The sequence below is a fragment of the Schistocerca piceifrons genome, chromosome 11 (assembly GCF_021461385.2).
Source record: "Schistocerca piceifrons isolate TAMUIC-IGC-003096 chromosome 11, iqSchPice1.1, whole genome shotgun sequence".
In the NCBI taxonomy this organism is placed as follows: Eukaryota; Metazoa; Arthropoda; class Insecta; order Orthoptera; family Acrididae; genus Schistocerca; species Schistocerca piceifrons.
The window spans coordinates 112,833,267-112,856,046 of record NC_060148.1 but is presented as its reverse complement, the minus strand read 5'-3'; the positions used below and the strand labels follow the sequence as shown (position 1 = coordinate 112,856,046).

The 22,780-nt window shown below is 39.1% G+C and overlaps 1 protein-coding gene across 2 annotated transcripts in view; it reads left to right on the top strand.

Annotated features, from left to right (window-relative positions):
- LOC124719995 overlaps positions 1-22,780 on the top strand; it is a 517,761-nt gene that overhangs the window by 386,785 nt on the left and 108,196 nt on the right. For both annotated transcript variants that reach the window (XM_047245223.1, XM_047245222.1), the window contains exons 18-20: positions 207-328; positions 14,415-14,604; positions 20,946-21,257. In XM_047245223.1, coding sequence (XP_047101179.1) covers positions 207-328; positions 14,415-14,604; positions 20,946-21,257 — 624 coding nt within the window. The remainder of the gene's footprint in view (positions 1-206; positions 329-14,414; positions 14,605-20,945; positions 21,258-22,780) is intronic.

The window sequence follows — 22,780 nt, the reverse complement described above, 5'->3', positions numbered from 1 at the left end:
TATTTTTGTGTGAAATATAATTTCGTGTGATGAGATTATAATGTATGATTGGCTAATAATGAATCATTTGTTTTTTATAATTATAACAGAGAGTGCATACAGTTATCAACAAGAAAAGATTCATAATCAACAAATCGTTATATATACTTTCTGACCTTTCTCTTTTCTTCTTACTGGATTGCTTTATAAGGATTATTCTGTTCCAGCCCCAGGAAGTGTGAGAGCTGTGAATGTAGTGCCTTTGGTGTCTGGCAGACAGCTGAATGTTACATGGCAGCCTCCGCTAAATTCACAAGACAAGTCACTACGATACAAAGTCACATATCAGGTATGTAAAAAAACTACCAGTTATTTGATGTAACACGAATGAAAATAATGACTGAAGAATAATTATGGGTAGGGTTCCACACTACCATTCACCAAATTAATATCACACTCATCTAATAGAAGGGGACATTAAACTTTTGTAATGCTGTTCTTTACTCTTATTAAATGGTCACTTTGCCAACAGAGATCTATTCGTCCATTTGTCGCTACCTCAATAAAATATTTGTGACTTTCCTTTCTTCTGTTGTTAAAGAGAGGAATATAACTCGTTTCGTAATGTTTTGTGCCCCCTCCTCATCGACTGGTCCTCCTGAGAAAATTTTCCACTTAAACCTTAACAGAAAACAAATAAAATTTTATTTATGAAGAAATGTGCAATAAATGTGACTGCTTGGTTAGAGTTACCTATTTGATTAGGAGGCTGTGAAATAACGGTAGGCGTGAGGTGCTGACGGATTTAAAACAGTGGAGACAGGCCATGTATCATGCTTGAGTGACCCACTTGGTAGACTTGCCCATGAAAGGCTAAAGTTCTGGGCTTTGAGTATGGTCTGGCACACAGTTTTAAACTGTCAGGAAGTTTCAAATCAGTGCACATTCCACAGAAGAGGGAAAATTCATTCTGTATACTAAAGTGTTGATTTGTGATACCAATAAATTATAAGAAACTCGATTCAGAGGTGCTTCATTAGAGGCTTTCTATGGTGCACAATGGTATGATGTAGTTCTAAAAAGTATTTAATATGTGTTGAATATAACATTTAATTTGTTTTGTGTCACACAAACATTACTTAAAAGCTGTGTTCAGACTGTGAATGCAGACATTTCGGTTTTAAAAACTGAAGACAAAAATAGTATCGTAACAATACGAGGTTGCAAATGAAAGATGGTATTTATTAAAAAAACCTAACAAATGTAAGACAGCAATAGTAATTAAAAGTGATATAGATAGTTAGTATATCCAAAGGCCACACATATTGACGAATTCCTTTCCTGTGCTAACCTCTTCATCTCAGAGTAGCACTTGCAGCCTACGTCCTCAATTATTTGCTTGACGTATTCCAATCTCTGTCTTCCTCTACAGTTTTTGCCCTCTACAGCTCCCTCTAGTACCATGGAAGTCATTCCCTTATGTCTTAGCAGATGTCCTATCATCCTGTCCCTTCTTCTTATCAGTGTTTTCCACATATTCCTTTCCTCTCCGATTCTGCATAGAACCTCCTCATTCCTTACCTTATCAGTCCACCTAATTTTCAACATTCGTCTATAGCACCGCATCTCAAATGCTTCGATTCTCTTCTGTTCCGGTTTTCACACAGTCCATGTTTCACTACCATACAATGCTGTACTCCAGACGTACATCCACAGAAATTTCTTCCTTTGATATTAGTAGACTTCTATTGGCCAGAAATGCCTTTTTTGCCATAGCGAGTCTGCTTTTGATGTCCTCCTTGCTCCGTCCGTCATTGGTTATTTTACTGCCTAGGTAGCAGAATTCCTTAACTTCATTGACTTCGTGACCATCAATCCTGATGTTAAGTTTCTCGCTGTTCTCATTTCTACTACTTCTCATTACCTTCGTCTTTCTCCGATTTACTCTCAAACCGTTCTGTGTACTCATTAGACTGTTCATTCCGTTCAGCAGATCATATAATTCTTTCTCACTTTCACTCAGGATAGCAATGTCATCAGCGAATCGTATCATTGATATCCTTTCACCTTGTATTTTAATTCCACTCCTGAACCTTTCTTTTATTTCCATCATTGCTTCCTCGATGTACAGATTGAAGAGTAGGGGCGAAAGGCTACAGCCTTGTCTTACACTCTTCCTAATACGAGCACTTCGTTCTTGATCGTCCACTCTTATTATTCCCTCTTGGTTGTTGTACATATTGTATATGACCCGTCTCTCCCTATAGCTTACCCCTACTTTTTTCAGAATCTCGAACAGCTTGCACCATTTTATATTGTCGAACGCTTTTTCCTGGTCGACGAATCCCATGAAAATGTCTTGTATTTTCTTTAGCCTTGCTTCCATTACTAGCCGTAACGTCAGAATAGCCTCTCTCGTCCCTTTACTTTTCCTAAAGCCAAACTGATCGCCACCTAGCGCATTCTCAATTTTCTTTTCCATTCTTCTGTATATTATTCTTGTAAGCAGCTTCGATGCATGAGCTGTTAAGCTGGTTGTGCGATAATTCTCGCACTTGTCAGCTCTTGCCGTCTTCGGAATTGTGTGGATGATGCTTTTCCGAAAGTCATATATTCTACACACCAACGTGAATAGTCGTTTTGTTGCCACTTCCCGCAATGATTATAGAAATTCTGATGGTATATTATCTATCCCTTCTGCCTTATTTCATCGTAAGTCCTCCAAAGCTCTCTTAAATTCCGATTCTAATACTGGATCCCCTATCCCTTCTAAATCGACTCCTGTTTCTTCTTCTATCACATCAGACAAATCTTCACCCTCATAGAGGCTTTCAATGTATTCTTTCCACCTATCTGCTCTGTCCTCTGCATTTAACAGTGGAATTCCCGTTGCACTCTTAATGTTAGCACCGTTGCTTCTAATGTCACCAAAGGTTGTTTTGACTTTCCTGTATGCTGAGTCTGTCCTTCCGACAATAATATATTTTTCGATGTCTTCACACTTTTCCTGCAGCCATTTCGTCTTAGCTTCCCTGCACTTCCTATTTATTTCATTCCTCAGCGACTTGTATTTCTGTATTCCTGATTTTCCCGGAACATGTTTGTACTTCCTCCTTTCATCAATCACCTGAAGTATTTCTTCTGTTACCCATGGTTTCAACGCAGCTACCTTCTTTGTACCTATGTTTTCCTTCCAAACTTCTGTGATGGCCCTTTTTAGAGATGTCCATTCCTCTTCAACTGTACTGCCTACTGCGCTATTCCTTATTGGTGTATCTATAGCGTTAGAGAACTTCAAACGTATCTCGTCATTCCTTAGTACTTCCGTATCCCACTTCTTTGCGTATTGATTCTTCGTGACTAATGTCGTGAACTTCAGCCTACTCTTCATCACTAATATATTGTGATCTGAGTCTATATCTGCTCCTGGGTACGCCTTACAATCCAGTATCTGATTTCGGAATCTCTGTCTGACCATGATGTAATCTAATTGAAATCTTCCCGTATATCTCCGGGCTTTTTCCAAGTATACCTCCTCCTCTTGTGATTCTTGAACAGGGTATTCGCTACTACTAGCTGAAACTTGTTACAGAACTCAATTAGTCTTTCTCCTCTTTCATTCCGTGTCCCAAGCCCATATACTCCAGTAACCATCTCTTCTACTCCTTCCCCTACAACTGCATTCCAGTCGCCCATGAATATTAGATTTTAGTCCCCCTTTACATACTGCATTACCCTTTCAATATCCTCGTACACTTTCTCTATCTGTTCATCTTCAGCTTGCGACGTCGGCATGTATACCTGAACTATCGTTGTCGGTGTTGGTCTGCTGTCAATTCTGATTAGAACAACCTGGTCACTGAACTGTTCACAGTAACACACCCTCTGCCCTACCTTCCTATTCATAACTAATCCTACACCTGTTATACCATTTTCTGCTGCTGTTGATATTACCCGATACTCATCTGACCAGAAATCCTTTTCTTCCTTCCACTTCACTTCACTGACCCCTACTATATCTAGATTGAGCCTTTGCATTTCCCTTTTCAGATTTTTTAGTTTCCCTACCACGTTCTAGCTTCTGACATTCCACGCCCCGACTCGTAGAACATTATCCTTTCGTTGATTATTCAATCTTTTTCTCATGGTAACCTCCCCCTTGGCAGTCCCCTCCCAGACTTCCGAATGGGGGACTATTCCGGAATCTTTTGCCAATGGAGAGATCATCATGATACTTCTTCAATTACAGGCCACATGTCCTGTGGATACACGTTACATGTCTTTAATTCAGTAGTTTCCATTGCCTTCTGCATCCTCATGTCGTTGATCATTGCTGATTCTACCGCCTTTAGGGGCAATTTCCCACCCCTAGGACAAGAGAGTGCCTTGAACCTCTATCCACTCCTCCGCCCTCTTTGACAAGGCCGTTGGCAGAATGAGGCTGACTTCTTATGCCGGAAGTCTTCGGCCGCCAATGGCGATTATTTATCAAAATTTAGGCAGTGGCAGGGATCGAACCTGGGACAGAAGACGTTTTGATTATGAATCAAAGACGCTACCCCTAGACCACGGATCACTGATTCTATTAATGCCTGGAATGATTATGTATTTATTAGACACAGCAAGCATGAAATCAAAGAATGCTCACACTACGAAGCTTCTAGATAAATGGGAAGTTACTGACATTAAGACGAACATGTATATGCCTCAGCATTAAGGATGACATCATTTTTCTGAATTTTTGAGATGATGATGCATTCTAGAATCGTATCGGACCTTAGCAACACTAACATGACTATGTGAATCACATATTATCCTAGATAAATTGATGTTTCATAGGCTTAATGTAGTCCGGTGATGGCAAAGAAAGTGTTTCTGAAGAAATTTGTTATCATCGAGTATAGATTTAAGTGTCAGGAAGTCTCTTCTGAAAGTATTTGCGTGGAATGTAGCCATGCATGGAAGTGAAACATGGACGATAAACAGTTTAGACTAGAAGAGAATAGAAGCTTCCAAATTGTGGTGCTACAGAAGAATGATGAAGATTAGATGGGTAGATCACATAACTAATGAGGAGTTACTGAATAAAATTCGGGAGAAGAGAAATTCGTGGCACAACTTGACTAGGAGAAGGGGTCGGTTGGTAGGACATGTTCTGAGGCACAAAGGGATCAGCAGTTTGATACTGGAGTGAAGCATGGAGGGTAAAAATCGTACAGGGGGACCGAGAGATGAATACACTAAGTAAATTCAGAAGGATGCAGGTGGCAGTAGGTACTGGGAGATGGAGAAGCTTGCACATGATAGAGCAGCATGGAAAGATGCATCAGACCAGTATTTGGTCTGAAGACCACAACAACAGCAACATAGGCTTAATGATATAGCCAGCCAATGCTAATGTCATATCTAACAGAGACAAAGCAGAAGTTTGTACTTAGTAATTCAACCAATATAATTTGGGGACATATTTCTGACTAGGTAGAAATCACGTATGAGGTTCCCCAAGGTTCAGTCTTTGGTCCATAACTGTTATACATATATGTAAACGATCCTCCTCCTCAAGAATGAAATTTCACTCCACAATGGTGTGTGGGCTGATATGAAACTTCCTGGCAGGTTAAAACTGTATACCAGACTGAGACTGTCTTTCACAGACAGGTCAGAGCACTTACCCACAAAAGGCAAAGGTCTCGAATTTGAGTCTTGGTTTGGCACGCAGTTTTAATCTGCCAGGAAGTTTCAGATCTTCACAATAAGTAGAACTGGCTCTTTCTGTAGATGACACTAGTATTTTGATCAATCCAAGAATACATACAGAAATGGAAGAAATGTTTAAGCAAGTTCTTAGAAATATCATCTACTGTCTTCCTGTGAATGGTCTCACCCTCAGTTTTAAAGGGAAGACATATTCCGTTTTGCAGATCTGAGGTTACAATACCAAAGATGAGAGTAACACATGGGAGGATATAATAAACAAGGTGGAAATTTCAATATTCTTAGGTGTCAATATTGATGTGAATTCAAATTGGGAAAAGCACATTTTGGAAATCCTAAAACAACGTAGATCACCCATATTTGCACCTGGAATTATTGTAAATCCTGGGGAGCCACATATCAGTAAACTGACAACTTCTGTGTATTTTCGGAAAAACGTGCTTTAAGAACAATATGTAGTACTAATTCTCGAATGTCTTGTAGACATCTGTTTAAGGAGTAGGGCATTCTGACTGCTACTTCAAGGTATATTTATTCCCTCACGACTTCTGGTGTAAATAATTAACTACACTTCAAAAGGAACAATGCTGATCATAATTAAAACACCAGATGAAAAAAGACATTACTCCTCATTAAGGATGTCTTTAGGACAATAACGGGGTGTGTCATGTTGCAACAAAAATTTTTATCACTTACCTAGTGATATAAAATGTCTGATAGACAGCAAAATAAAATTGAAAACGAACTGAGAAAGTTTCTCCTTGACAACTCTATCTATTCTGTTGAAGAATTTCTATTACTGTAATGTGGGTAGGAATTACTGACTCATATCCATATTCCTCTTTTTTTCTTTTTGTAAAAAAGAAAAAACTTAATAATGTTCATAATGTAACCACATATACAAATTAATTTGTGATGTGAATGTACCCCCAAATGATTTGTTCCACATCATTACAGTCTATCATGCAAAATGCTCCACAGAACACATAACTGACTAACTAACTAATTAACTTGAAAGGGCGAAGCCCAAATTATTGAGGCAGCATGATCAGCAATACATGCCCATGACGTGAATTAGGATTTGTGGCTGAAGCGGTGAAATATCCAGTCTTTACCTAAATGAGAATGGAATGAGTTCAAGAATTGGGAAAGGTCTCACAGCATTTTTGTTTTCATGTAAAATGGGTCTTACTAAGTTGAGAAATTTTGAATGTGCCTTCAAGTACTGACTGAACATTCCATATGAAGCAAGGTCGACCATAAGTCAAAGAAATTAATGTTTATTGGATATGACTGTGACACTTTTATACAGGATCCATTTATCTGAGACATTGTTGTCTCTTATAAAAAATAGTTCACAAAAGAACTCAAGGTCAATCGCAACTCACTGAAGTTAAGATTTTAATGAGACAAACAAGGAGCAAATTACTACGTACTTAAGGAAACCAGTTGTCTGGTGAGTCTCTCCATGATGTTCCTGAACATTGCACTGAACATTCTGATTATGTCACTCGAAATATATTCTCCTCACTGAAACTAAATTGATGAAGCACTAGCATGCCTGTCAGGTATTAAGGCTATGAACTGGATCTTGTGCAACACAGTAAAAATGCAAGCTTTAGAGTGGTAGGAGAAGTTGTTGACATTTCTACCTCAAATGCCTCAAAAAATATCATAACACAATGCGTAATGAAGTAGGAAATCTAAGAGTTTCATTAAGTGTGCAATGAATGTAAAATGTGTGTCTGGATGTTGCATCAAAACCTAGACAGTCATTACAAACTCCAACTAGTTTAAAGATCTTTCGAGCTGGAGGACAATCTGGACAGTTTAGTAACTTCCAATCCTGTAGCATGTAATAAATAACTTGGACTAGTTCTTTGGCTAGCAGTCACAAATAAATCGAAAACGAGAAGTTCTGATTTTAAGACAACGTTTTTATACGTTTACCTGCAGATAGTAATTTACATGAATCAACCTAATAGATTTATGAACAGTAAAAATAGAATTTGCAATCTGAAGAACAGTTCATATGGCATAAGACAAGCTCCAAAACTGTGAAATGGGAAAGTCTCAAATTTTTTGATGACATTGTGAAATTTAAATACTTATGCTGATGATCGTTGTATCTATTACCATGAAGCCTTTTGTTTGTTGATAGTTGATTAGTTATTGAGAGATTATCAGTCAGTACCACTGAAGTGTTGAACAAGTTGAAGCAAAAGTTTGAAATTACATTTAACAGCACATTTCAGTCATATCTGCGAATAGAAATTAAAGTAATGTCATAGAAAGGTTTTGTAATCAATTTAAATATACGAATATAGGACTAAGAGTCAGAGGTCAACATTTTAATACCAATATAGAACACTGAATGGTGACAGATAAAGAAAATATTGCTTATGAAGAGCCATCAAAATCCAATAAACCATATCAAAGAGCTATAGGCAGTCTGTGGTGCCTCCCAATAATATCTCATCTGAATATCAGTTTTGCTGTTCAATAGCTTAATACGTTGAATACTCATAATAAATCCATGTTGATTCACTGGAAAATTAGCGATAAATATTTTTACTAGCAATATTAACTAAAAAGTTTGTCATAATCTGTAATGGAGCTTCACACAGCTAGCCCCTGCTGATTCTAAATGGAGGAAGTAAAAGGTCTGGCATATTATCTGATGGAGGATCAACACAGCTTGACTAGGCATATTCTGATTATCAAAGTGAAAATCCTGTCTGATGTAATAGAGAGTCTGAAGACTAAGGATAATGTGATCCTGATAATACACAAAATAATAAATTAATGATGATTAACTGAAACCCTCAGCTGCCGACAGGTGTTGTTGATTTACCTCGATGTGGTCAGCTGAAAATGTGTGCCCCGACTGGGACTCGAACATGGGATCTCCTGCTTACATGGCAGATGCTCTATCCATCTGAGCCACCGAGGACACAGATGAATAAGCGCGACTGCAGGGACATCCCCAGCAAATATATCAACTGAATGCCCATGGATTTCCCACCATGCAATGGGGACGCACTACCTGGTATGCATAAAAGCAAAGCCTTGTTAAAAGTTTGACAGCTTAAGCAAAATGTTGAGTCGCTGCCTCATTGATCAGTGATGTATGTTGTAGATTATGTCTTCAAGAAGACTTCGAATTTCAAGCTTGAATCAAACAGGCTGTCACGTAAATGTTGAATACAGAGTAACTCGTAAGAAGTTCATGTTCTACAGATTAAATCCAATATAGAACATTGTATGGTGACAAGAGGCCAGAAGCATAGCGAATTTGCAGGAAAGTTCATTTAGTGACACATTGAAAATACTGTCAAATTAAGAGATGTTAGAAACTCCCATCAGCTTGCTGATGTGGCTACTGTTTACGCCTGGGACTTATAAACTAATTGGAGAAGTAGAAAGAAAAATATTTAAAGAGGAATGTTGAGAGTTAATTATTCATCTTTGCTCTTTTTTTGTGTATTGTGCGTAATGTTTGCAAGTTTATTCTTGGTCTCCTCATGGTACTGGAGTAAATACTTTTTGATTTGTCACATTGTCAGTCCTGTTAAGTATGTTGCATGGAAGAGTTATCAAGTTTCGTTCTTCGATAAAATTGTGCAAATAGTTACTTGTTACTAAAGTAATCAATTCATGAGAAACAATGCAAGTGATCTTTCTTGGGAACATCAGAATTTTCTTCTGGTTGTGGGCTCATCATGTTAAAGTACATTACTTAGAAAGTGAACTTGCCGAGAAAGTCTCAATTCAATAACAGAAATAAGAATTTGAAGGCAATATATGATACACAAGGAATGTGAAAATGATGTCTCCATTTGTAACTAGAATTCTGTGTACTTGAAACACTTCGTTTGCCAGCAGCCCACAGTGCAGTAAAAGAATCATAAGATTGTCAACATTTACCCCCAGCCCATAATGTAGAATAGACATAGAAAGAAACTCAGCATTTCCAGCTAGCACACACTGCATAAATTGTATACGAAACGTTATATAAAATTCATAGGCTTATATGAGAGAAGACATGAGGTTCCACAATAATAAAGAAAGTTCCACCTTTTATGATTGATTTTGTTTCCTGGTCAGATACATGCCAGAAGAGAATGCCATAAAGGAGTTATCACAGATAACCAATGTACTGCATCAGTTATACAATAATGTTAATATGAACTACCATCAAGAAAGAGAGATAAAAAAATTTTATCTATATAAACAGAGTGTGTAGTTGATCGCTAGTAAGCTTGCAAATTTTGAGCAGTTATTTACAAATGACTTGAGTAATATAAATGCTATATGCATTAGTAAACAATTAGTAAAATCAGTGCAAATCAGCTACCTGAGTAAACCAACCTACACATTAGCTGTGTGTTATTGCACAGAAAGTCATAAAGGTGAAAATAATGCCGATTTACAAAAACACTATGTATTACATTGAAAATGCGGTTAGTTATGATATTTAAATCAAGACAAAGATTGCGATTTATCTGCTATCAAAATTTTAGACTTCAAAACAATTATTGCTTGCGTTCCCCAAGTAGCAACGTTAAAAAATTTGTGAAATGTCCTGAAATACTGTTAACATTAAAAAATGTGCTGTGGCTACGTTAATTGATGATATTAAAACAACAAGGGAAGTTACAGAACTTCTACTGCTTCACTGATCTTACTAATTTTGAAAGCAACAGTAACATTTCTCACAATGTGGGAAAACTGTTCCAAAACAACTTTAGACAAGATGCTTACAAACAGTTTTTTGCAATCCATGGATCCTGTGTATGCAGAATACAAAGACCAATTATGCCCAAGGAATGTACCTTCAAATGTTTCCATTTTAAATACAACAAGAAATATATAAAAATCGTAAAAATTTCAGCGAAAGTATAAGAACTTCGAGCCATTTACAATCAGTACAAAGTGGGGAGTATATAATGTAGATGATAGTGGCTACATACTGAGACCTCTCTTAAATAAATTCTGGCGTTATTTCCGTATTACTTTCCTTCTTACTCAGAAGCACATCAGATCAAATGAATCTAAAAGGAAGTCACAGATAAGAACAGGAATTAACATTTCGTATGGAAATGTTTAACCTTACCATGTTCCCAGAGAGGTACATTAAGAAATTTGTCAAAAATACACAAAACGTATATCACACAATTCTAATGAATAGTCAGTGACTGCTATGAAATAGTATCTACAAATAAAGTGAATGTAATATGGTATGCGATAAGTTACTATGTCAGTACTGTAGAGTAATTACAGCTGGCCAGTGTGGCTGAGCGGTTCTAGGCGCGTGACCGCTACGTTCGCAGGTTCGAATCCTGCCTCAGGCATGGTGTGTGTGTGATGTCCTTAGGTTAGTTAGGTTTAAGTAGTTCTAAGGTCTAGCGGTCTGATGACCTCAGCTGTTAAGTCCCATAGTGCTCAGAGCCATTTGAAGTAACTTCTACAAAATGTCAGCAACACCTCAGACAATACACAAAGTATAATAAAATCTCCCTTAGCCTCCATATTCTATAAAAAAAATAATGATAGTGGAATTATATTAAGCACCAGTCCAAGCAACTGTTCATCATCTGAAATTGATGAAATGGTTGAGTTTTCCATAAAGAACCACTCTAATATAATATGTTAAATTAATCTCTAATGACAGGTACATTTTCTTCCTGCAAGTAGCAAGAATTATTGCACTAAGAGAAATGTGAAAAAGAATGCTCAAAGTTGAAGACCTATATCATTCGTTAAGTACAGTTTTGTACACTTCACTGAAGATTATTCAATCGAGAATTGACTGATTTTTTGGAGAAAAATCAAATTATAGCAGATTCTCTCCGTGGGTTCAGGAAGAATAAATCCACACATATTACCATATAGGGCGAACATTACTAAAACCGACAGACTGTAGGGACGAATTTTCCAACTGGAAATGGAGTTAAAAATATCCTGTGAACATGTGTCCAGAAATGGACAGTGTTAATGAAATGACAACAGATCGTCCTGAACCACAGTACAGAGATGTATCGTAACCTTGTCACAAGAATTTTCAAAGTGGCCTCCGTGGGACTGCCTGTGATAGGGATGTTAATGGTTGTCATGCAGTACACACTGTGGCTTACATCATGTTGGTGGACCACTTCCCTGGAACTTGTTCTAGGAATCGTCTCAATATGCTGTAGAAGCCAGTCCTCCAAATCTGGTGTCTGGAAGGACCCATTGTCACACAAATATTCGAAAAGGACCTCAAGTGATGTGTAATGAGGTGTATGTCTGTGAGGGTACTTGTTTAGTTGTAGCTGTGCTGCCTCTAGGCCGTTTCCATCTGTTGGTTGTAAACAAACTCGATCTCGCCTTGTTTTCCGACATGAATACCGGTCCATTCTGCCCCTTTCATTGCGCTGCGTCAATCACACAGCCTACAACACAAAAGGAACACACGGAACGTGGTCAGAGGAACTGCCATTTGTCAGCGCCATCTACGATAGCAATGATGCCTTTCTGGACACATGTAAAAAGGACTTTTCTCCCCTTTTTCCAGTCAGGAATACGTCCCTACAGTTTGTCGGCTTTATTAACGTTCACCCTGTATATGAACCCATACAGCATCCCACAGGTGTTACTAACACAAAAGGAAAACTGTTGGGATTTTACTAAATTTATTAAACGCATACGTTGCCACTGATCACAAAATGTTGTTAATGAACCCACTGTACTATGTCATCAGATACAGCCCTGTGTGCCGAGTCAAGTTATATATTAAAAACAGGAGACCAAAAATAGGAACGAAACACCTCAAAGAAGAGAATGTTGCAAGCTTCTAATGTAAATACGGAGATATTTCATAAGGTGTACCATAAGTTTCAATGTTGGACCCAGCCTCGTTTTGTTTACATAAATGACTTACTATTGAACATCGAATATTCATCATTACTCTTGTCTCTTCTTAGCTGTTTCTTCCTGCTCAGTTTATTAGAAGTACCAATTTTCTTAAACAAAAAGCTCCAATAAAACCAGTATACAGTTGGTAGATGGAAGAAGTATCTTCCATTGTGGCGAACCCGATCATGAGCTTCAAGAGGCTAGAAGTGAAGGTACAGTGGAGCTGGGTAGAATTAACCTCATAATCAATATATAAACTGTGATTTAGGAACTAGGATAACTGTTCATATAATATAATTTGGGCTATTGATTGACGCAACAAGGTGACTCTGATCTGTCTGAATTGAATCCATGAGGTGGTTTTGGTAGAAGGGGAAAACTATCAGGACAGTCACCAACTTCAAAAAATGCAGTTTGCTAGGAGTCACAAAGTCTGAAGTCAGAGGCCGCAGTCTGCCATTGTTCCAGTTACATGAAGTGAGATGCCATAGACTATGTGCCCATGACAGGGTCAGCAAAAAGCGTAACAGCAAAGACCACATGCAACTGCAACCTGAAAGGTGATGGTTAATGTAATATTTTTATAAAATCTCTTTTATTGCAGTAGTCACCAGATATTGCTTACATCAAATATTGTTTTCAGCATTCCACCTGTCTCTTCTTTCCATGTAGCCTTCTGCTCAATTTTCTAGAAATAACTACATTTTCTTCCATCAAAACCATTATCACCTCACATAAAATTAAATAAAGTTTTCTTCTCTGTTACTGAGGTTCATCCGCCAAGTAATGCCTAATTTGATCAATCAAAATGTTACTACTGCTAGATTCAAGCTACTCATCTCATGACTGTCACTGAACATGTACAATAATGCTATTCATCATCTGATGTCATACTCAACTACTGCCACCGAATGTAAATACAGTTATTCCAAATTGATACTGTGTACCACAAAATTCTTCATGCAATTTCTCAGTTTTGTTCTATGACATTTATCATTGTGATAAAGAAGATGTTAAGCTATCAATGACAGATCAAAAGCAAAACTCACAGTAGCAGTGTTCTTGTTATTAGTATGTGAAAACCGAATAGTAGCGGCTCCGGTCAAAGAAAACCATCATAACGACTGGGAGAGCGGTGTGCTGACCATGCGCCCCTCCTATCCCCATCCTCAACTGAGGATGACACGGCGGTCGAAGGGTCCCGGTGGACCACTTGTGGCTTGAAGACGGAGTTTTTTTTTTATTCTTTGTAGACACATACACTATACAATAATATACTAGAGTATTATTCTAAATAAAGGTGTAGTGATTTAGATTTTAACAGCTGCCTCTGTTTTGTTAAGGCGTCCCTTGACTTATTCTCTGAATGTAGTCTTTTATGTTGGCTTCTATGAAATATGAGGAACGAAACAAAAACAACCTGATTAAGTGTACCTATCTAACGGATGTGGACAGTTTCATATGGATATAACAGTTTCTATGTCGATTTAAGGTTTACATCATCTGCCAGTAACATTCAAGTATTTTCTCCTGCTGTTGTTGTTAAAGTCTGGAAATTTTTCTCAACCCTGCTTATGTTAAGATGCGTCACTCACATCTATGGTCTCAAAGTTCACTGCAGCAGTCACTCCTATCAAACTACAACGTTCTTACATAAACTGAGGTTCAAAATTAACTATGACACATTGTACCACTGTTGAAAATAGAGTGTGTAATGTTCAAAATTAATGGAGCTGTAAGCAACATAATATTTATTTAGTATGTATAAACAAACTTTTATTGTACAATTTGGTGCATAACAAGATTTCATTCACCGTTTTCAGTGTGCTTATCTACTGGCATGTGAAGGCATTGACTGCGCCAGATCGTCTGGAGTTGTTGAAGTATCAACAACTTCAGCTGTACTTGATCACCTGCAGCCACATGCTCTGTACCAAATAGAAATAACTTCATTATCCCCTGCTGGTCTCACATCGTGGAGTTATGCTATCAATGCTTCAACAGCACATGCAGGTATGAAGAGGTTTGAATTTTAGGTATAATTAATGGAGTCATAAATACAGTCAGAGCATCAAATGTAATATCTTTTTAATGGAAAATTTCTAAATTTTGTATTTCCTAAATAACATTTCTCAGACCAACCAGCATTAGTGTTTCATTTTATTATATTAGACAGTTTAATGCAAATATTTACATCCATATTATAACAAGTGTGACAGAGGAAACCTTTCATTGTAACGGGTATAACTGCAGATATTTGATATTTTTGGTATGTGATACCTTAATGTGGTCAGACATGAGTGTGTTGATTGTTATTTCTGTGTGTAGAACAGTCGTCCCACAAACACGTCACAAACTCTAGGACCTAACGCTTTCTGCACGATCGCAGCTGCACTATGAAGTGGACTACACCTGTCAGTATAGACTATCCGTTTTGCGTCCGACTGTCCAGGCTTGGACGCCTGACCTATTGTCTAGGGAAGAATGAGCATTAATGGATTGCTCTTGCCACATGTAGTTGGAGCTACTACACAAACACAAAACAGACGACTTGTAATGACTGTAACGGTTAGTATCCCAGTGACGAAAATACTGATGTAACGTGGTTTAGCGCACTGTCCTCAGCCACCAATAGAAATATATGCCGCTATACCTGCCACACCATGTATAGTCTACAAGCTTTGTGATTAATCAGGAGAACGGAAAAAGGAATATGAAAAATCGAAGTGGACAGACTCATTGTTGTCCACAGACGCTGGAATGGGGCTAGGAGAGAGGAAATGGAGATACTTGCATTCATGGAAGATGGAACACAATGCAGAACTCTCATGTATTTGTAGTAATTATTGTAATTCTAGAAAGTCACAGGTTTAGACTGTTCTGATATTACATTGTTGAAAGTGATCGGAAATCCTGCAGTCATAGCATCTGCTGTGTAGTTTACATTCTTTGTTTGTCATGCTGTTTCCAATAAATTGTTTCATTCGCTTTGTTTAAAGGGTGGTTTAGGTAGCACCCTGTAGTGAAGAAAGAAGCGAATTTTTGAACACCACTAGTAAAGTGCATTTTGTAATATTATATCCTCCGCATCCCCAAACACACCCCTATCCAACTGTTGAACACCCAGGAGCACAATCTTCGACAGCGCTTTCCTTCCTCACCGGTACAGCACGTACGTGACTCTTGTATACCTGACCGATATATGTCACAAGCAGGACATTTCACCCCACGTCAAAATGCAAATGTCGGTCAGCTTCGAAATACACCTTTATTCTGTGCACAGACCAGACTGTGGACGATTGTAGCAGAAGCGAAACACGTGGCATGTTTATGCAGTAGATTAGTTTGGTTTTACTTCTACAGTGTACCCCAGTTCATTGGTCAGAAATGTCGTTTCCTGCACTAGAAGAGACACGAAACAGCATGAAATTTTGGCCAGGTCATAGAAAGGGTCATCTCAAGGCTTTTACAGATTTTTGAACTCGATAGTGGTGCAACATCACTCAACACGCAGAGATAAAATTTAAAAAAATTCTTCAACACAAAATCAATATAAGAGGATTATATATTTTCTTATTATTCAGTTTTCTACTATTTTTTTGGACTTTCTCTTGAGTTCATTATTTCTAGCTTTGAGCTACACTGAAAAGCCGAAGACACTGATACAGCTGCCTTATGTCGCGTAGAACCCCCATCAGCGCGCAGAAGTGCCGCAACACGACCTGGCTCGCACTGGACTAATGTCTGAAGTAGCGCCAGAGGGACCTGACACCATGAATCCTGCAGGGCTGTCCAAAAATCCGTAAGAGTACGAGGGGGTGGAGATCTCTTCTGAACAGCATGTTGCACGGCAGCCCAGATATGCCCAATAATGATCGTATCTGGGATGTTTGGTGTAAAGCGGAAGTGTTTAAACTCAAAAGAGTGTTCCTAGAGCCACTCTGTAGCAAATCTGGACGAGTGGGGTGTCGTATTGTCTTGCAGGAATTGCCCAAGTCCGTCGGAATGCACAATGGACATGAATGGATGCAGATGACCAGACAGGATGCTTACGTACGTTTCACCTGTCAGAGTCATATCTAGACGTATGAGGAGTACCATATCACTCCAACTTCACATGCCCCACATCATTACAAAACCTACACCAGTTTCAAAGTCCTCTGCTGACATGTAGGGTCCATGGATTCATGCTGTTGTCTTCATACCCGTAATTCAGACAAGACTCGTCCGACTTGGCAACATGTTTCCAGTCATCAACAGTCCAATCTCGGTGTTGATGGGCACGGGCGAGACGAAATCCTTTGTGTCGTGCAGACATGAACGGTACACAAGTGGGACTTCGGCTCCAAAATCTCATATTGATGATGTTTCGTCGAATGGTTCTCATGCTGACATTTGTTGATGTTCCAACACTGAAAACTGCAGCAATTTCTGGAAGGGTTGCCCGTTGTCACGTTGGACGATTCTCTTCAGTCGTCGTTGCAGGATCTATTTCCGGCCGCAGCGATTTAGCAGATTTGATGTGTTATCGGATTCCTGATATTCACGGTACACTCTTGAAATGGTCCTACAGGAAAAATCCCCACTTCATCGCTACCTCGGAGACGCTGTGTCCCATCACTCGAGTGTCGACTATAACGCCATGTTCAGTCACTTAAATCCTGATAACCACCCACTGCAGGAGCAGTAACCGATCTGACAACTGCGCCAGGCACTTGTTGGCTTATATAGGCGTTGCCGACCGCAGTGTCGTATTCTGCCTGTTTTCACGTCTCTATATTTGAATACACATGCCTGTACCAGTTTCTTTGGCGCTTCAGTGTACCTGCAGTCAGCTATCGCTGATTATACGCTGTCTGCTGACAACATTTTATAAGCTATCATAATTGCTCATGCTGGGCGTAATATTCGAATCGTTCGTTTTTTCGTTCATTCATCGTGGTCCCTAAATCAAATGAAGAAGGAGTTTGTTGAGTAATGTGGAACTAGTCAAGGTGTACATGTCAGGATGGCAGGGACAAGACTATAGTGTCCTGAAAATGTCCTTGAGTTCAATAATCAGGGCTCCACTCACAGTATACGTGAAGTGTCGGTGTGAAGTAGTTCTTGAATTAACGTTGTGCGTTACAGAACTCTCTGTCATAGTCTTGCTCCAGATACAGTGGAATGAAGACACTAATGTGGGGGGTCAGTGATGCTGTTATTGCTTTTAATGATGGCATCATTGGTAGGATGAAAGTGGTACAGCATATGGGAATTAATCCTGGAGTAAACTGCCTCAGAGAACTTGAACGGATGGATAAGGTTCGCACTGATAAAGCAGAATATGCACCACAGTTGGCCACTAAGGAATCCAGAAAGAAGAAAAGAAGATGAAACTTGGAAAAAGATCAAGAGGATGATATACAGTATGGTGCATGGTGCTTCTGAGCGACTAAAAATGAAAAGATAAAGCATATATCAAGTGAGTTACAGTATTTTCAAACTTTATAAGCCATTCCTGAAGAATTACATTTTGTGTTGCATTTTCCCTTAAATCTCAGAAACCATTTCGAGTAGAATATTGAAATTTTCAGGGAGTAATAGCAGATATATCCTGAGTCTACTGAACTTAAAGAAGAACATAATGTTATGTAAAATTAAATTTATTTAGGATAATAAACAAAAAAGTACACAAAATTTTAACTGTGTAATTAAAAACTGTATTTCCGAAAGCAGTGGCTGAAAAGCAATTGTTGAAGTTGAGTAGACTCAGAACATACAGTTTAATGTCCTGTGAAAGTTTCACGTCAATGGCTACAGTGCTTCCTGAAATACAGGGAAGCCAAGTCACTAAATTTAACAGTGTCGGGATAGCACGTTGCTACTGCCCTTAAATAATGCGAAAATAATTACGAAATTTTATTAAAGGAAACTGAATGTATTCCGCAGTAAGAATATTTGTCACTTTAAAATGACAAATACAGGGGGTGGTTGTGTAAGAGAACAATATGAGGTAGAGAATTCTGGGGTCAGAGAAGCCAGCTTAAGGACATAATGGGAATAAAAACACATTACTGTATACTTTTTTATTTACATTAGTCACAGTTAACTGGAAATACCATCATTGACACAATGAACATATCATTTGTCTTGTATCTTACAAAATGTGCAGAAACTGATGGCCGTCAACCTCAATTCAAGCATGACATCGGCGAACAAATATCCTTGGGGTGTTTCGAATCACATCACAGGTAACTACAATTCTGGCAACTAATTCCACCCCTGTTTCCACTGGGGTCTCATCACAATAGGAAATAATCAGCGGTATTCAGGTCAGGTGACCTCGCCGGCCATGGAATACGACCTCCTGCAATGAGATGGTTGCCGGCATCCACACTGAAGTGAGGCGGTGCGCCGTCATGTTGTGTCCACATCCTCCCACGAACCACCAATCGTATGTTCTCCAACAACTCAGGTGGACCTCTGCACGAACCTCAAGTACGGGTGGCCATTAATGGGACCAGATGAAATTAATCTGGAAAACAGTAATGGTTGACAAAGCGGCAGACAAGTCTGCTTCCACATCTCTTTAAGCTGGCTTCTCCGATCCCAGGTTACCAATCTCAAATTGTTCAGTAGAGGATCCTCAGTGTCCTGTTAAATTGTTGCACGCTCTCCTAGCAACACCCTGTAGCCGATTGTTTACCTAAGATTGGAAGATTAAAAAGAGTTTTTCCTGAGTGTAACATAAGAAATTACATTTACAGTGCTACGTTTTACCTGAGCTTTTTTCCACTTAAGAGCTAAAGAACGTTTTCTAAGTTGCCCCAACATACTGAAAAATTTTTCACAGATAAGATAATTACTTTTGGAGGGTTTACTGAACACACTAATTTTGCTGGGAGGTTTTATTTCAGGTTACAGGCGATGAAAGGTTTGCTATCGCATTTATTTGTTAAAATTTACCTCAGATTCATTTCGTCGAAAGTGAATTCACTTAAGGGGACCTGGACGCGAACGGGGTGCATTTCTTTAGCCCGTTCTCAGTGCACATTACTCTTGACCTACAGTGCGGAGGAAGTTGTGGTTTTTTTACCGACAATGAATGAAATTAATTCAAGCTGTAAAGGGAAACTTATTGAAATATCTGTTATAGTTTAAGAATTACAGTATTTGGTCTAACGCATCCTTTTATAATACACATTCCCACTCTGGTACCATTTTTTGGTCCATCATCAGTCTAATAGCATTCAAACTGTGGCGGGCTACTGTCAACATTCATAGGAACACATTATGCCTCTCGTTTTGTAGTCTGGAGTGTATCTGAGGAATTAGAAAAATCCTTATTATATCACATTACTATTTTGTCAAAAAGATACCGCTAAAATTAGATACAGAATGACAAACATAGATCATTTCTGCGATATGTTAGGCATAATTCAAAGGTAATATCCCAGTCTTTACTTGAGAGAAATTTGGTGAACATGGATAAAATGACTATGAAGTTATATGTACCTAATGTTCTGAAAATGTAGTTACGAGAAAATGAGAAAAGAATGTTCACAACGGTTTTGACTCATCGTATGGCTATTTCAGAACATTCCAGGAGCATAATCTTGCTCGCCAGCTGCTTCTTTATCCTCTGTAGACTTCTTCAGGAGCCTTTTGCTTACTCTGGACTCCTTAGTGGTGGCTTCCACAGTCCTTTCAGCTTCAACTAGTCACTGACGATCTATAGTAGTCAGAGCAGCTATTATATTATTTCCCAGCTGCATGCGTAATTTGTCCACTACTTTTGTCCTGCTGATTACACCATCATTGAAACAGATGACAGCATCCATCACACCCACTTTGAGTACTGTCCATCCAACAAACACTGTTTTTGATACTCGTTGCCACACACAGCTGTTGAAACTGAGGTTTTGTGTACGGCCATGTAGACATTTACTAAGTGATTTTGTGTCTGCAAGGTCCCTGTATGTTGGCTTTATTCTTTCTGCAGGGTCCCTGTATGTTGGCCTTATTCTTTCTATGACCGTGGCAGGCAAGGAATGTTTATGGTGATATTCCTTGCCTATTGCATCAGCGTGGCTGGTTTGCAGACATTTGGTCATAGAGCGTTTAAGACCAAATCAACAACTGAAATGTAGATTTAAAAAAATACGTTTTTTGAAACGGGATAAAACTGTCTTTCAATTGGCGACAAAAAATGTTTTCGAAAATTTTAGTCATTTCAGGTCCAGGTCCCCTTCAAACATGTGTCGAATGCTTAAGCAGCACTTCATTATAAGCTACATTACCATTGTAGAATACAGTACTAATTTTCACTGGTTGTCTGAGCGTTGTTGTTTTAAGTTCTTCGCCTGTTTCAGCACCGCGTGTGAAACCATCTGCTGCTGAAAACCCGATACTTGCCGTAACGAATACAAGCGTTTCGGTAAATTGGAAGCCCCCTGAAGACTGCTCTGCTCTTAATGGCTATATTTACGGCTACTCTTATTCGCTCGTCGAGAATAGCACGGCAGACGTTATGCGACAGGGGACAGTTCCCGAAAACATCCAGAGTGTCAACTTCTCAGGCCTCACGCCCAGCCACTGCTACGAGGCCTACGTTAGCGTTGTGACCTCGGGCGGAGTTGGTCTCTCAGATCTGCTGATAATTCCATTCTGTACCACCAGCACAGGTGAGTGGACTATTGCTTAAGAGTAATTAGGAGAGTGGTAGTAGCAGTAGTAATGAATGAGTGAAGTAATACGTCATGACCAAAATTTATAGTTTCATATGCACCACATTGCTATCTTAGATTCATATCCACGTATCACTATAGATCCCGTAGTTACTCTTAATTACAAAAGAGTGTAAACACGTTAACCAGTGGTTTCATAACTTCAGTTCCTGAACTTTTTGTTGAGGTATAAGATTTCAACAAATTAAAAATTACTGTCAAAAACATACATTCTGATCAGTGAACAATTAGGCTGCTACGTGACCTGTGTGTGGACACTAGATTCGCCATACAAGTGGGTCGTATCGGGGGAGGGATGGGAAAACCAACGCCTATGTACGGTGAAGCGAGCTTATCTTGCAAATTTCGTGCCTTACGATACTAAACTGAAGAATCTTCAACTAACTGTGATTATTGATTGTGTAGAGTGTTGTTCTCTTCATCTGGGTACTAGTTTTTAGCGTATGAGATTCTCACACTATGACTAGAGTCATTCTTCCTTATGGAGAGAGTAATTAACTCTTAGTCATTGCTCCTCACAGAATCAAGTTTATTCAAATCAGTATTCATTCATCCTTTCAATGCGTTTCCCTGGTGATGGCCTTAAATGTTACACTGTGCTGAAAGGAAGCTCAGTGCAACTGCTTTATTACCGTTGTCTGAATAGCGTTGGTCCCAGTTGCATTCCAGAACAGTATTCTGATGATAAACTTATCATTTCGTTCTTGAATTTGCCGTTATATTATGTCCTGAAACGATTATTACGGAAGAGATATTTCAGTAGTATCTATAGCGAAGAGCCAATGAAACGGGTACACCTGCCTAATATCGTGTAGGGCCCCCGCGAGCACAAAGAAGTGCCGCAACCCTACATGGCACGGACTCGACTAATGTCTGAAGTAGTGCTGGAGGGAATTTACGCCACGAATCCTGCAGGTCTGTCCATAAATCAGTACGATTACTAGGGGGTGGAGTTCTCTTCTGAACAGCATCTTGCAAGGCACCACAGACATGTTCAATAATGTTCATTTCTGGGGAGTTTGGTGGCCAGCGCGGTGTCCCTGGAGCCACTGTGTAGCAATTCTGGACGTGTGGGGTGTCGCATTGTCCTGATGGCACTGCCCAAGTTCGTCGGAATGCACAATGGACATAAATGGATGCAAGTGATATAGAGGATCCTTACGTAAGTACCAGGTGTCAGAGATGTATCTGGACGTGTCAAGGGTCCTATACGGCTCCAGCTGCACACGCCCCACACCATTACAGAGCCTCCACCAGCTTCGATAGTCCCCTGCTGACATGCAGGGTCCATGAATTCATGATTTTGTCTCCAGACTCGAACGTGTCCATCTGCTCAATACCATTTGAAACGAGACTCGTCCGACCAGGCAACATGTTTCCAGTCGTCAACAGTCCATTGAAATCTGCAGAAATTTGACGAATAGTTGCAATTCTGTCAGGCTGAGAATTTCTCTTCAGTC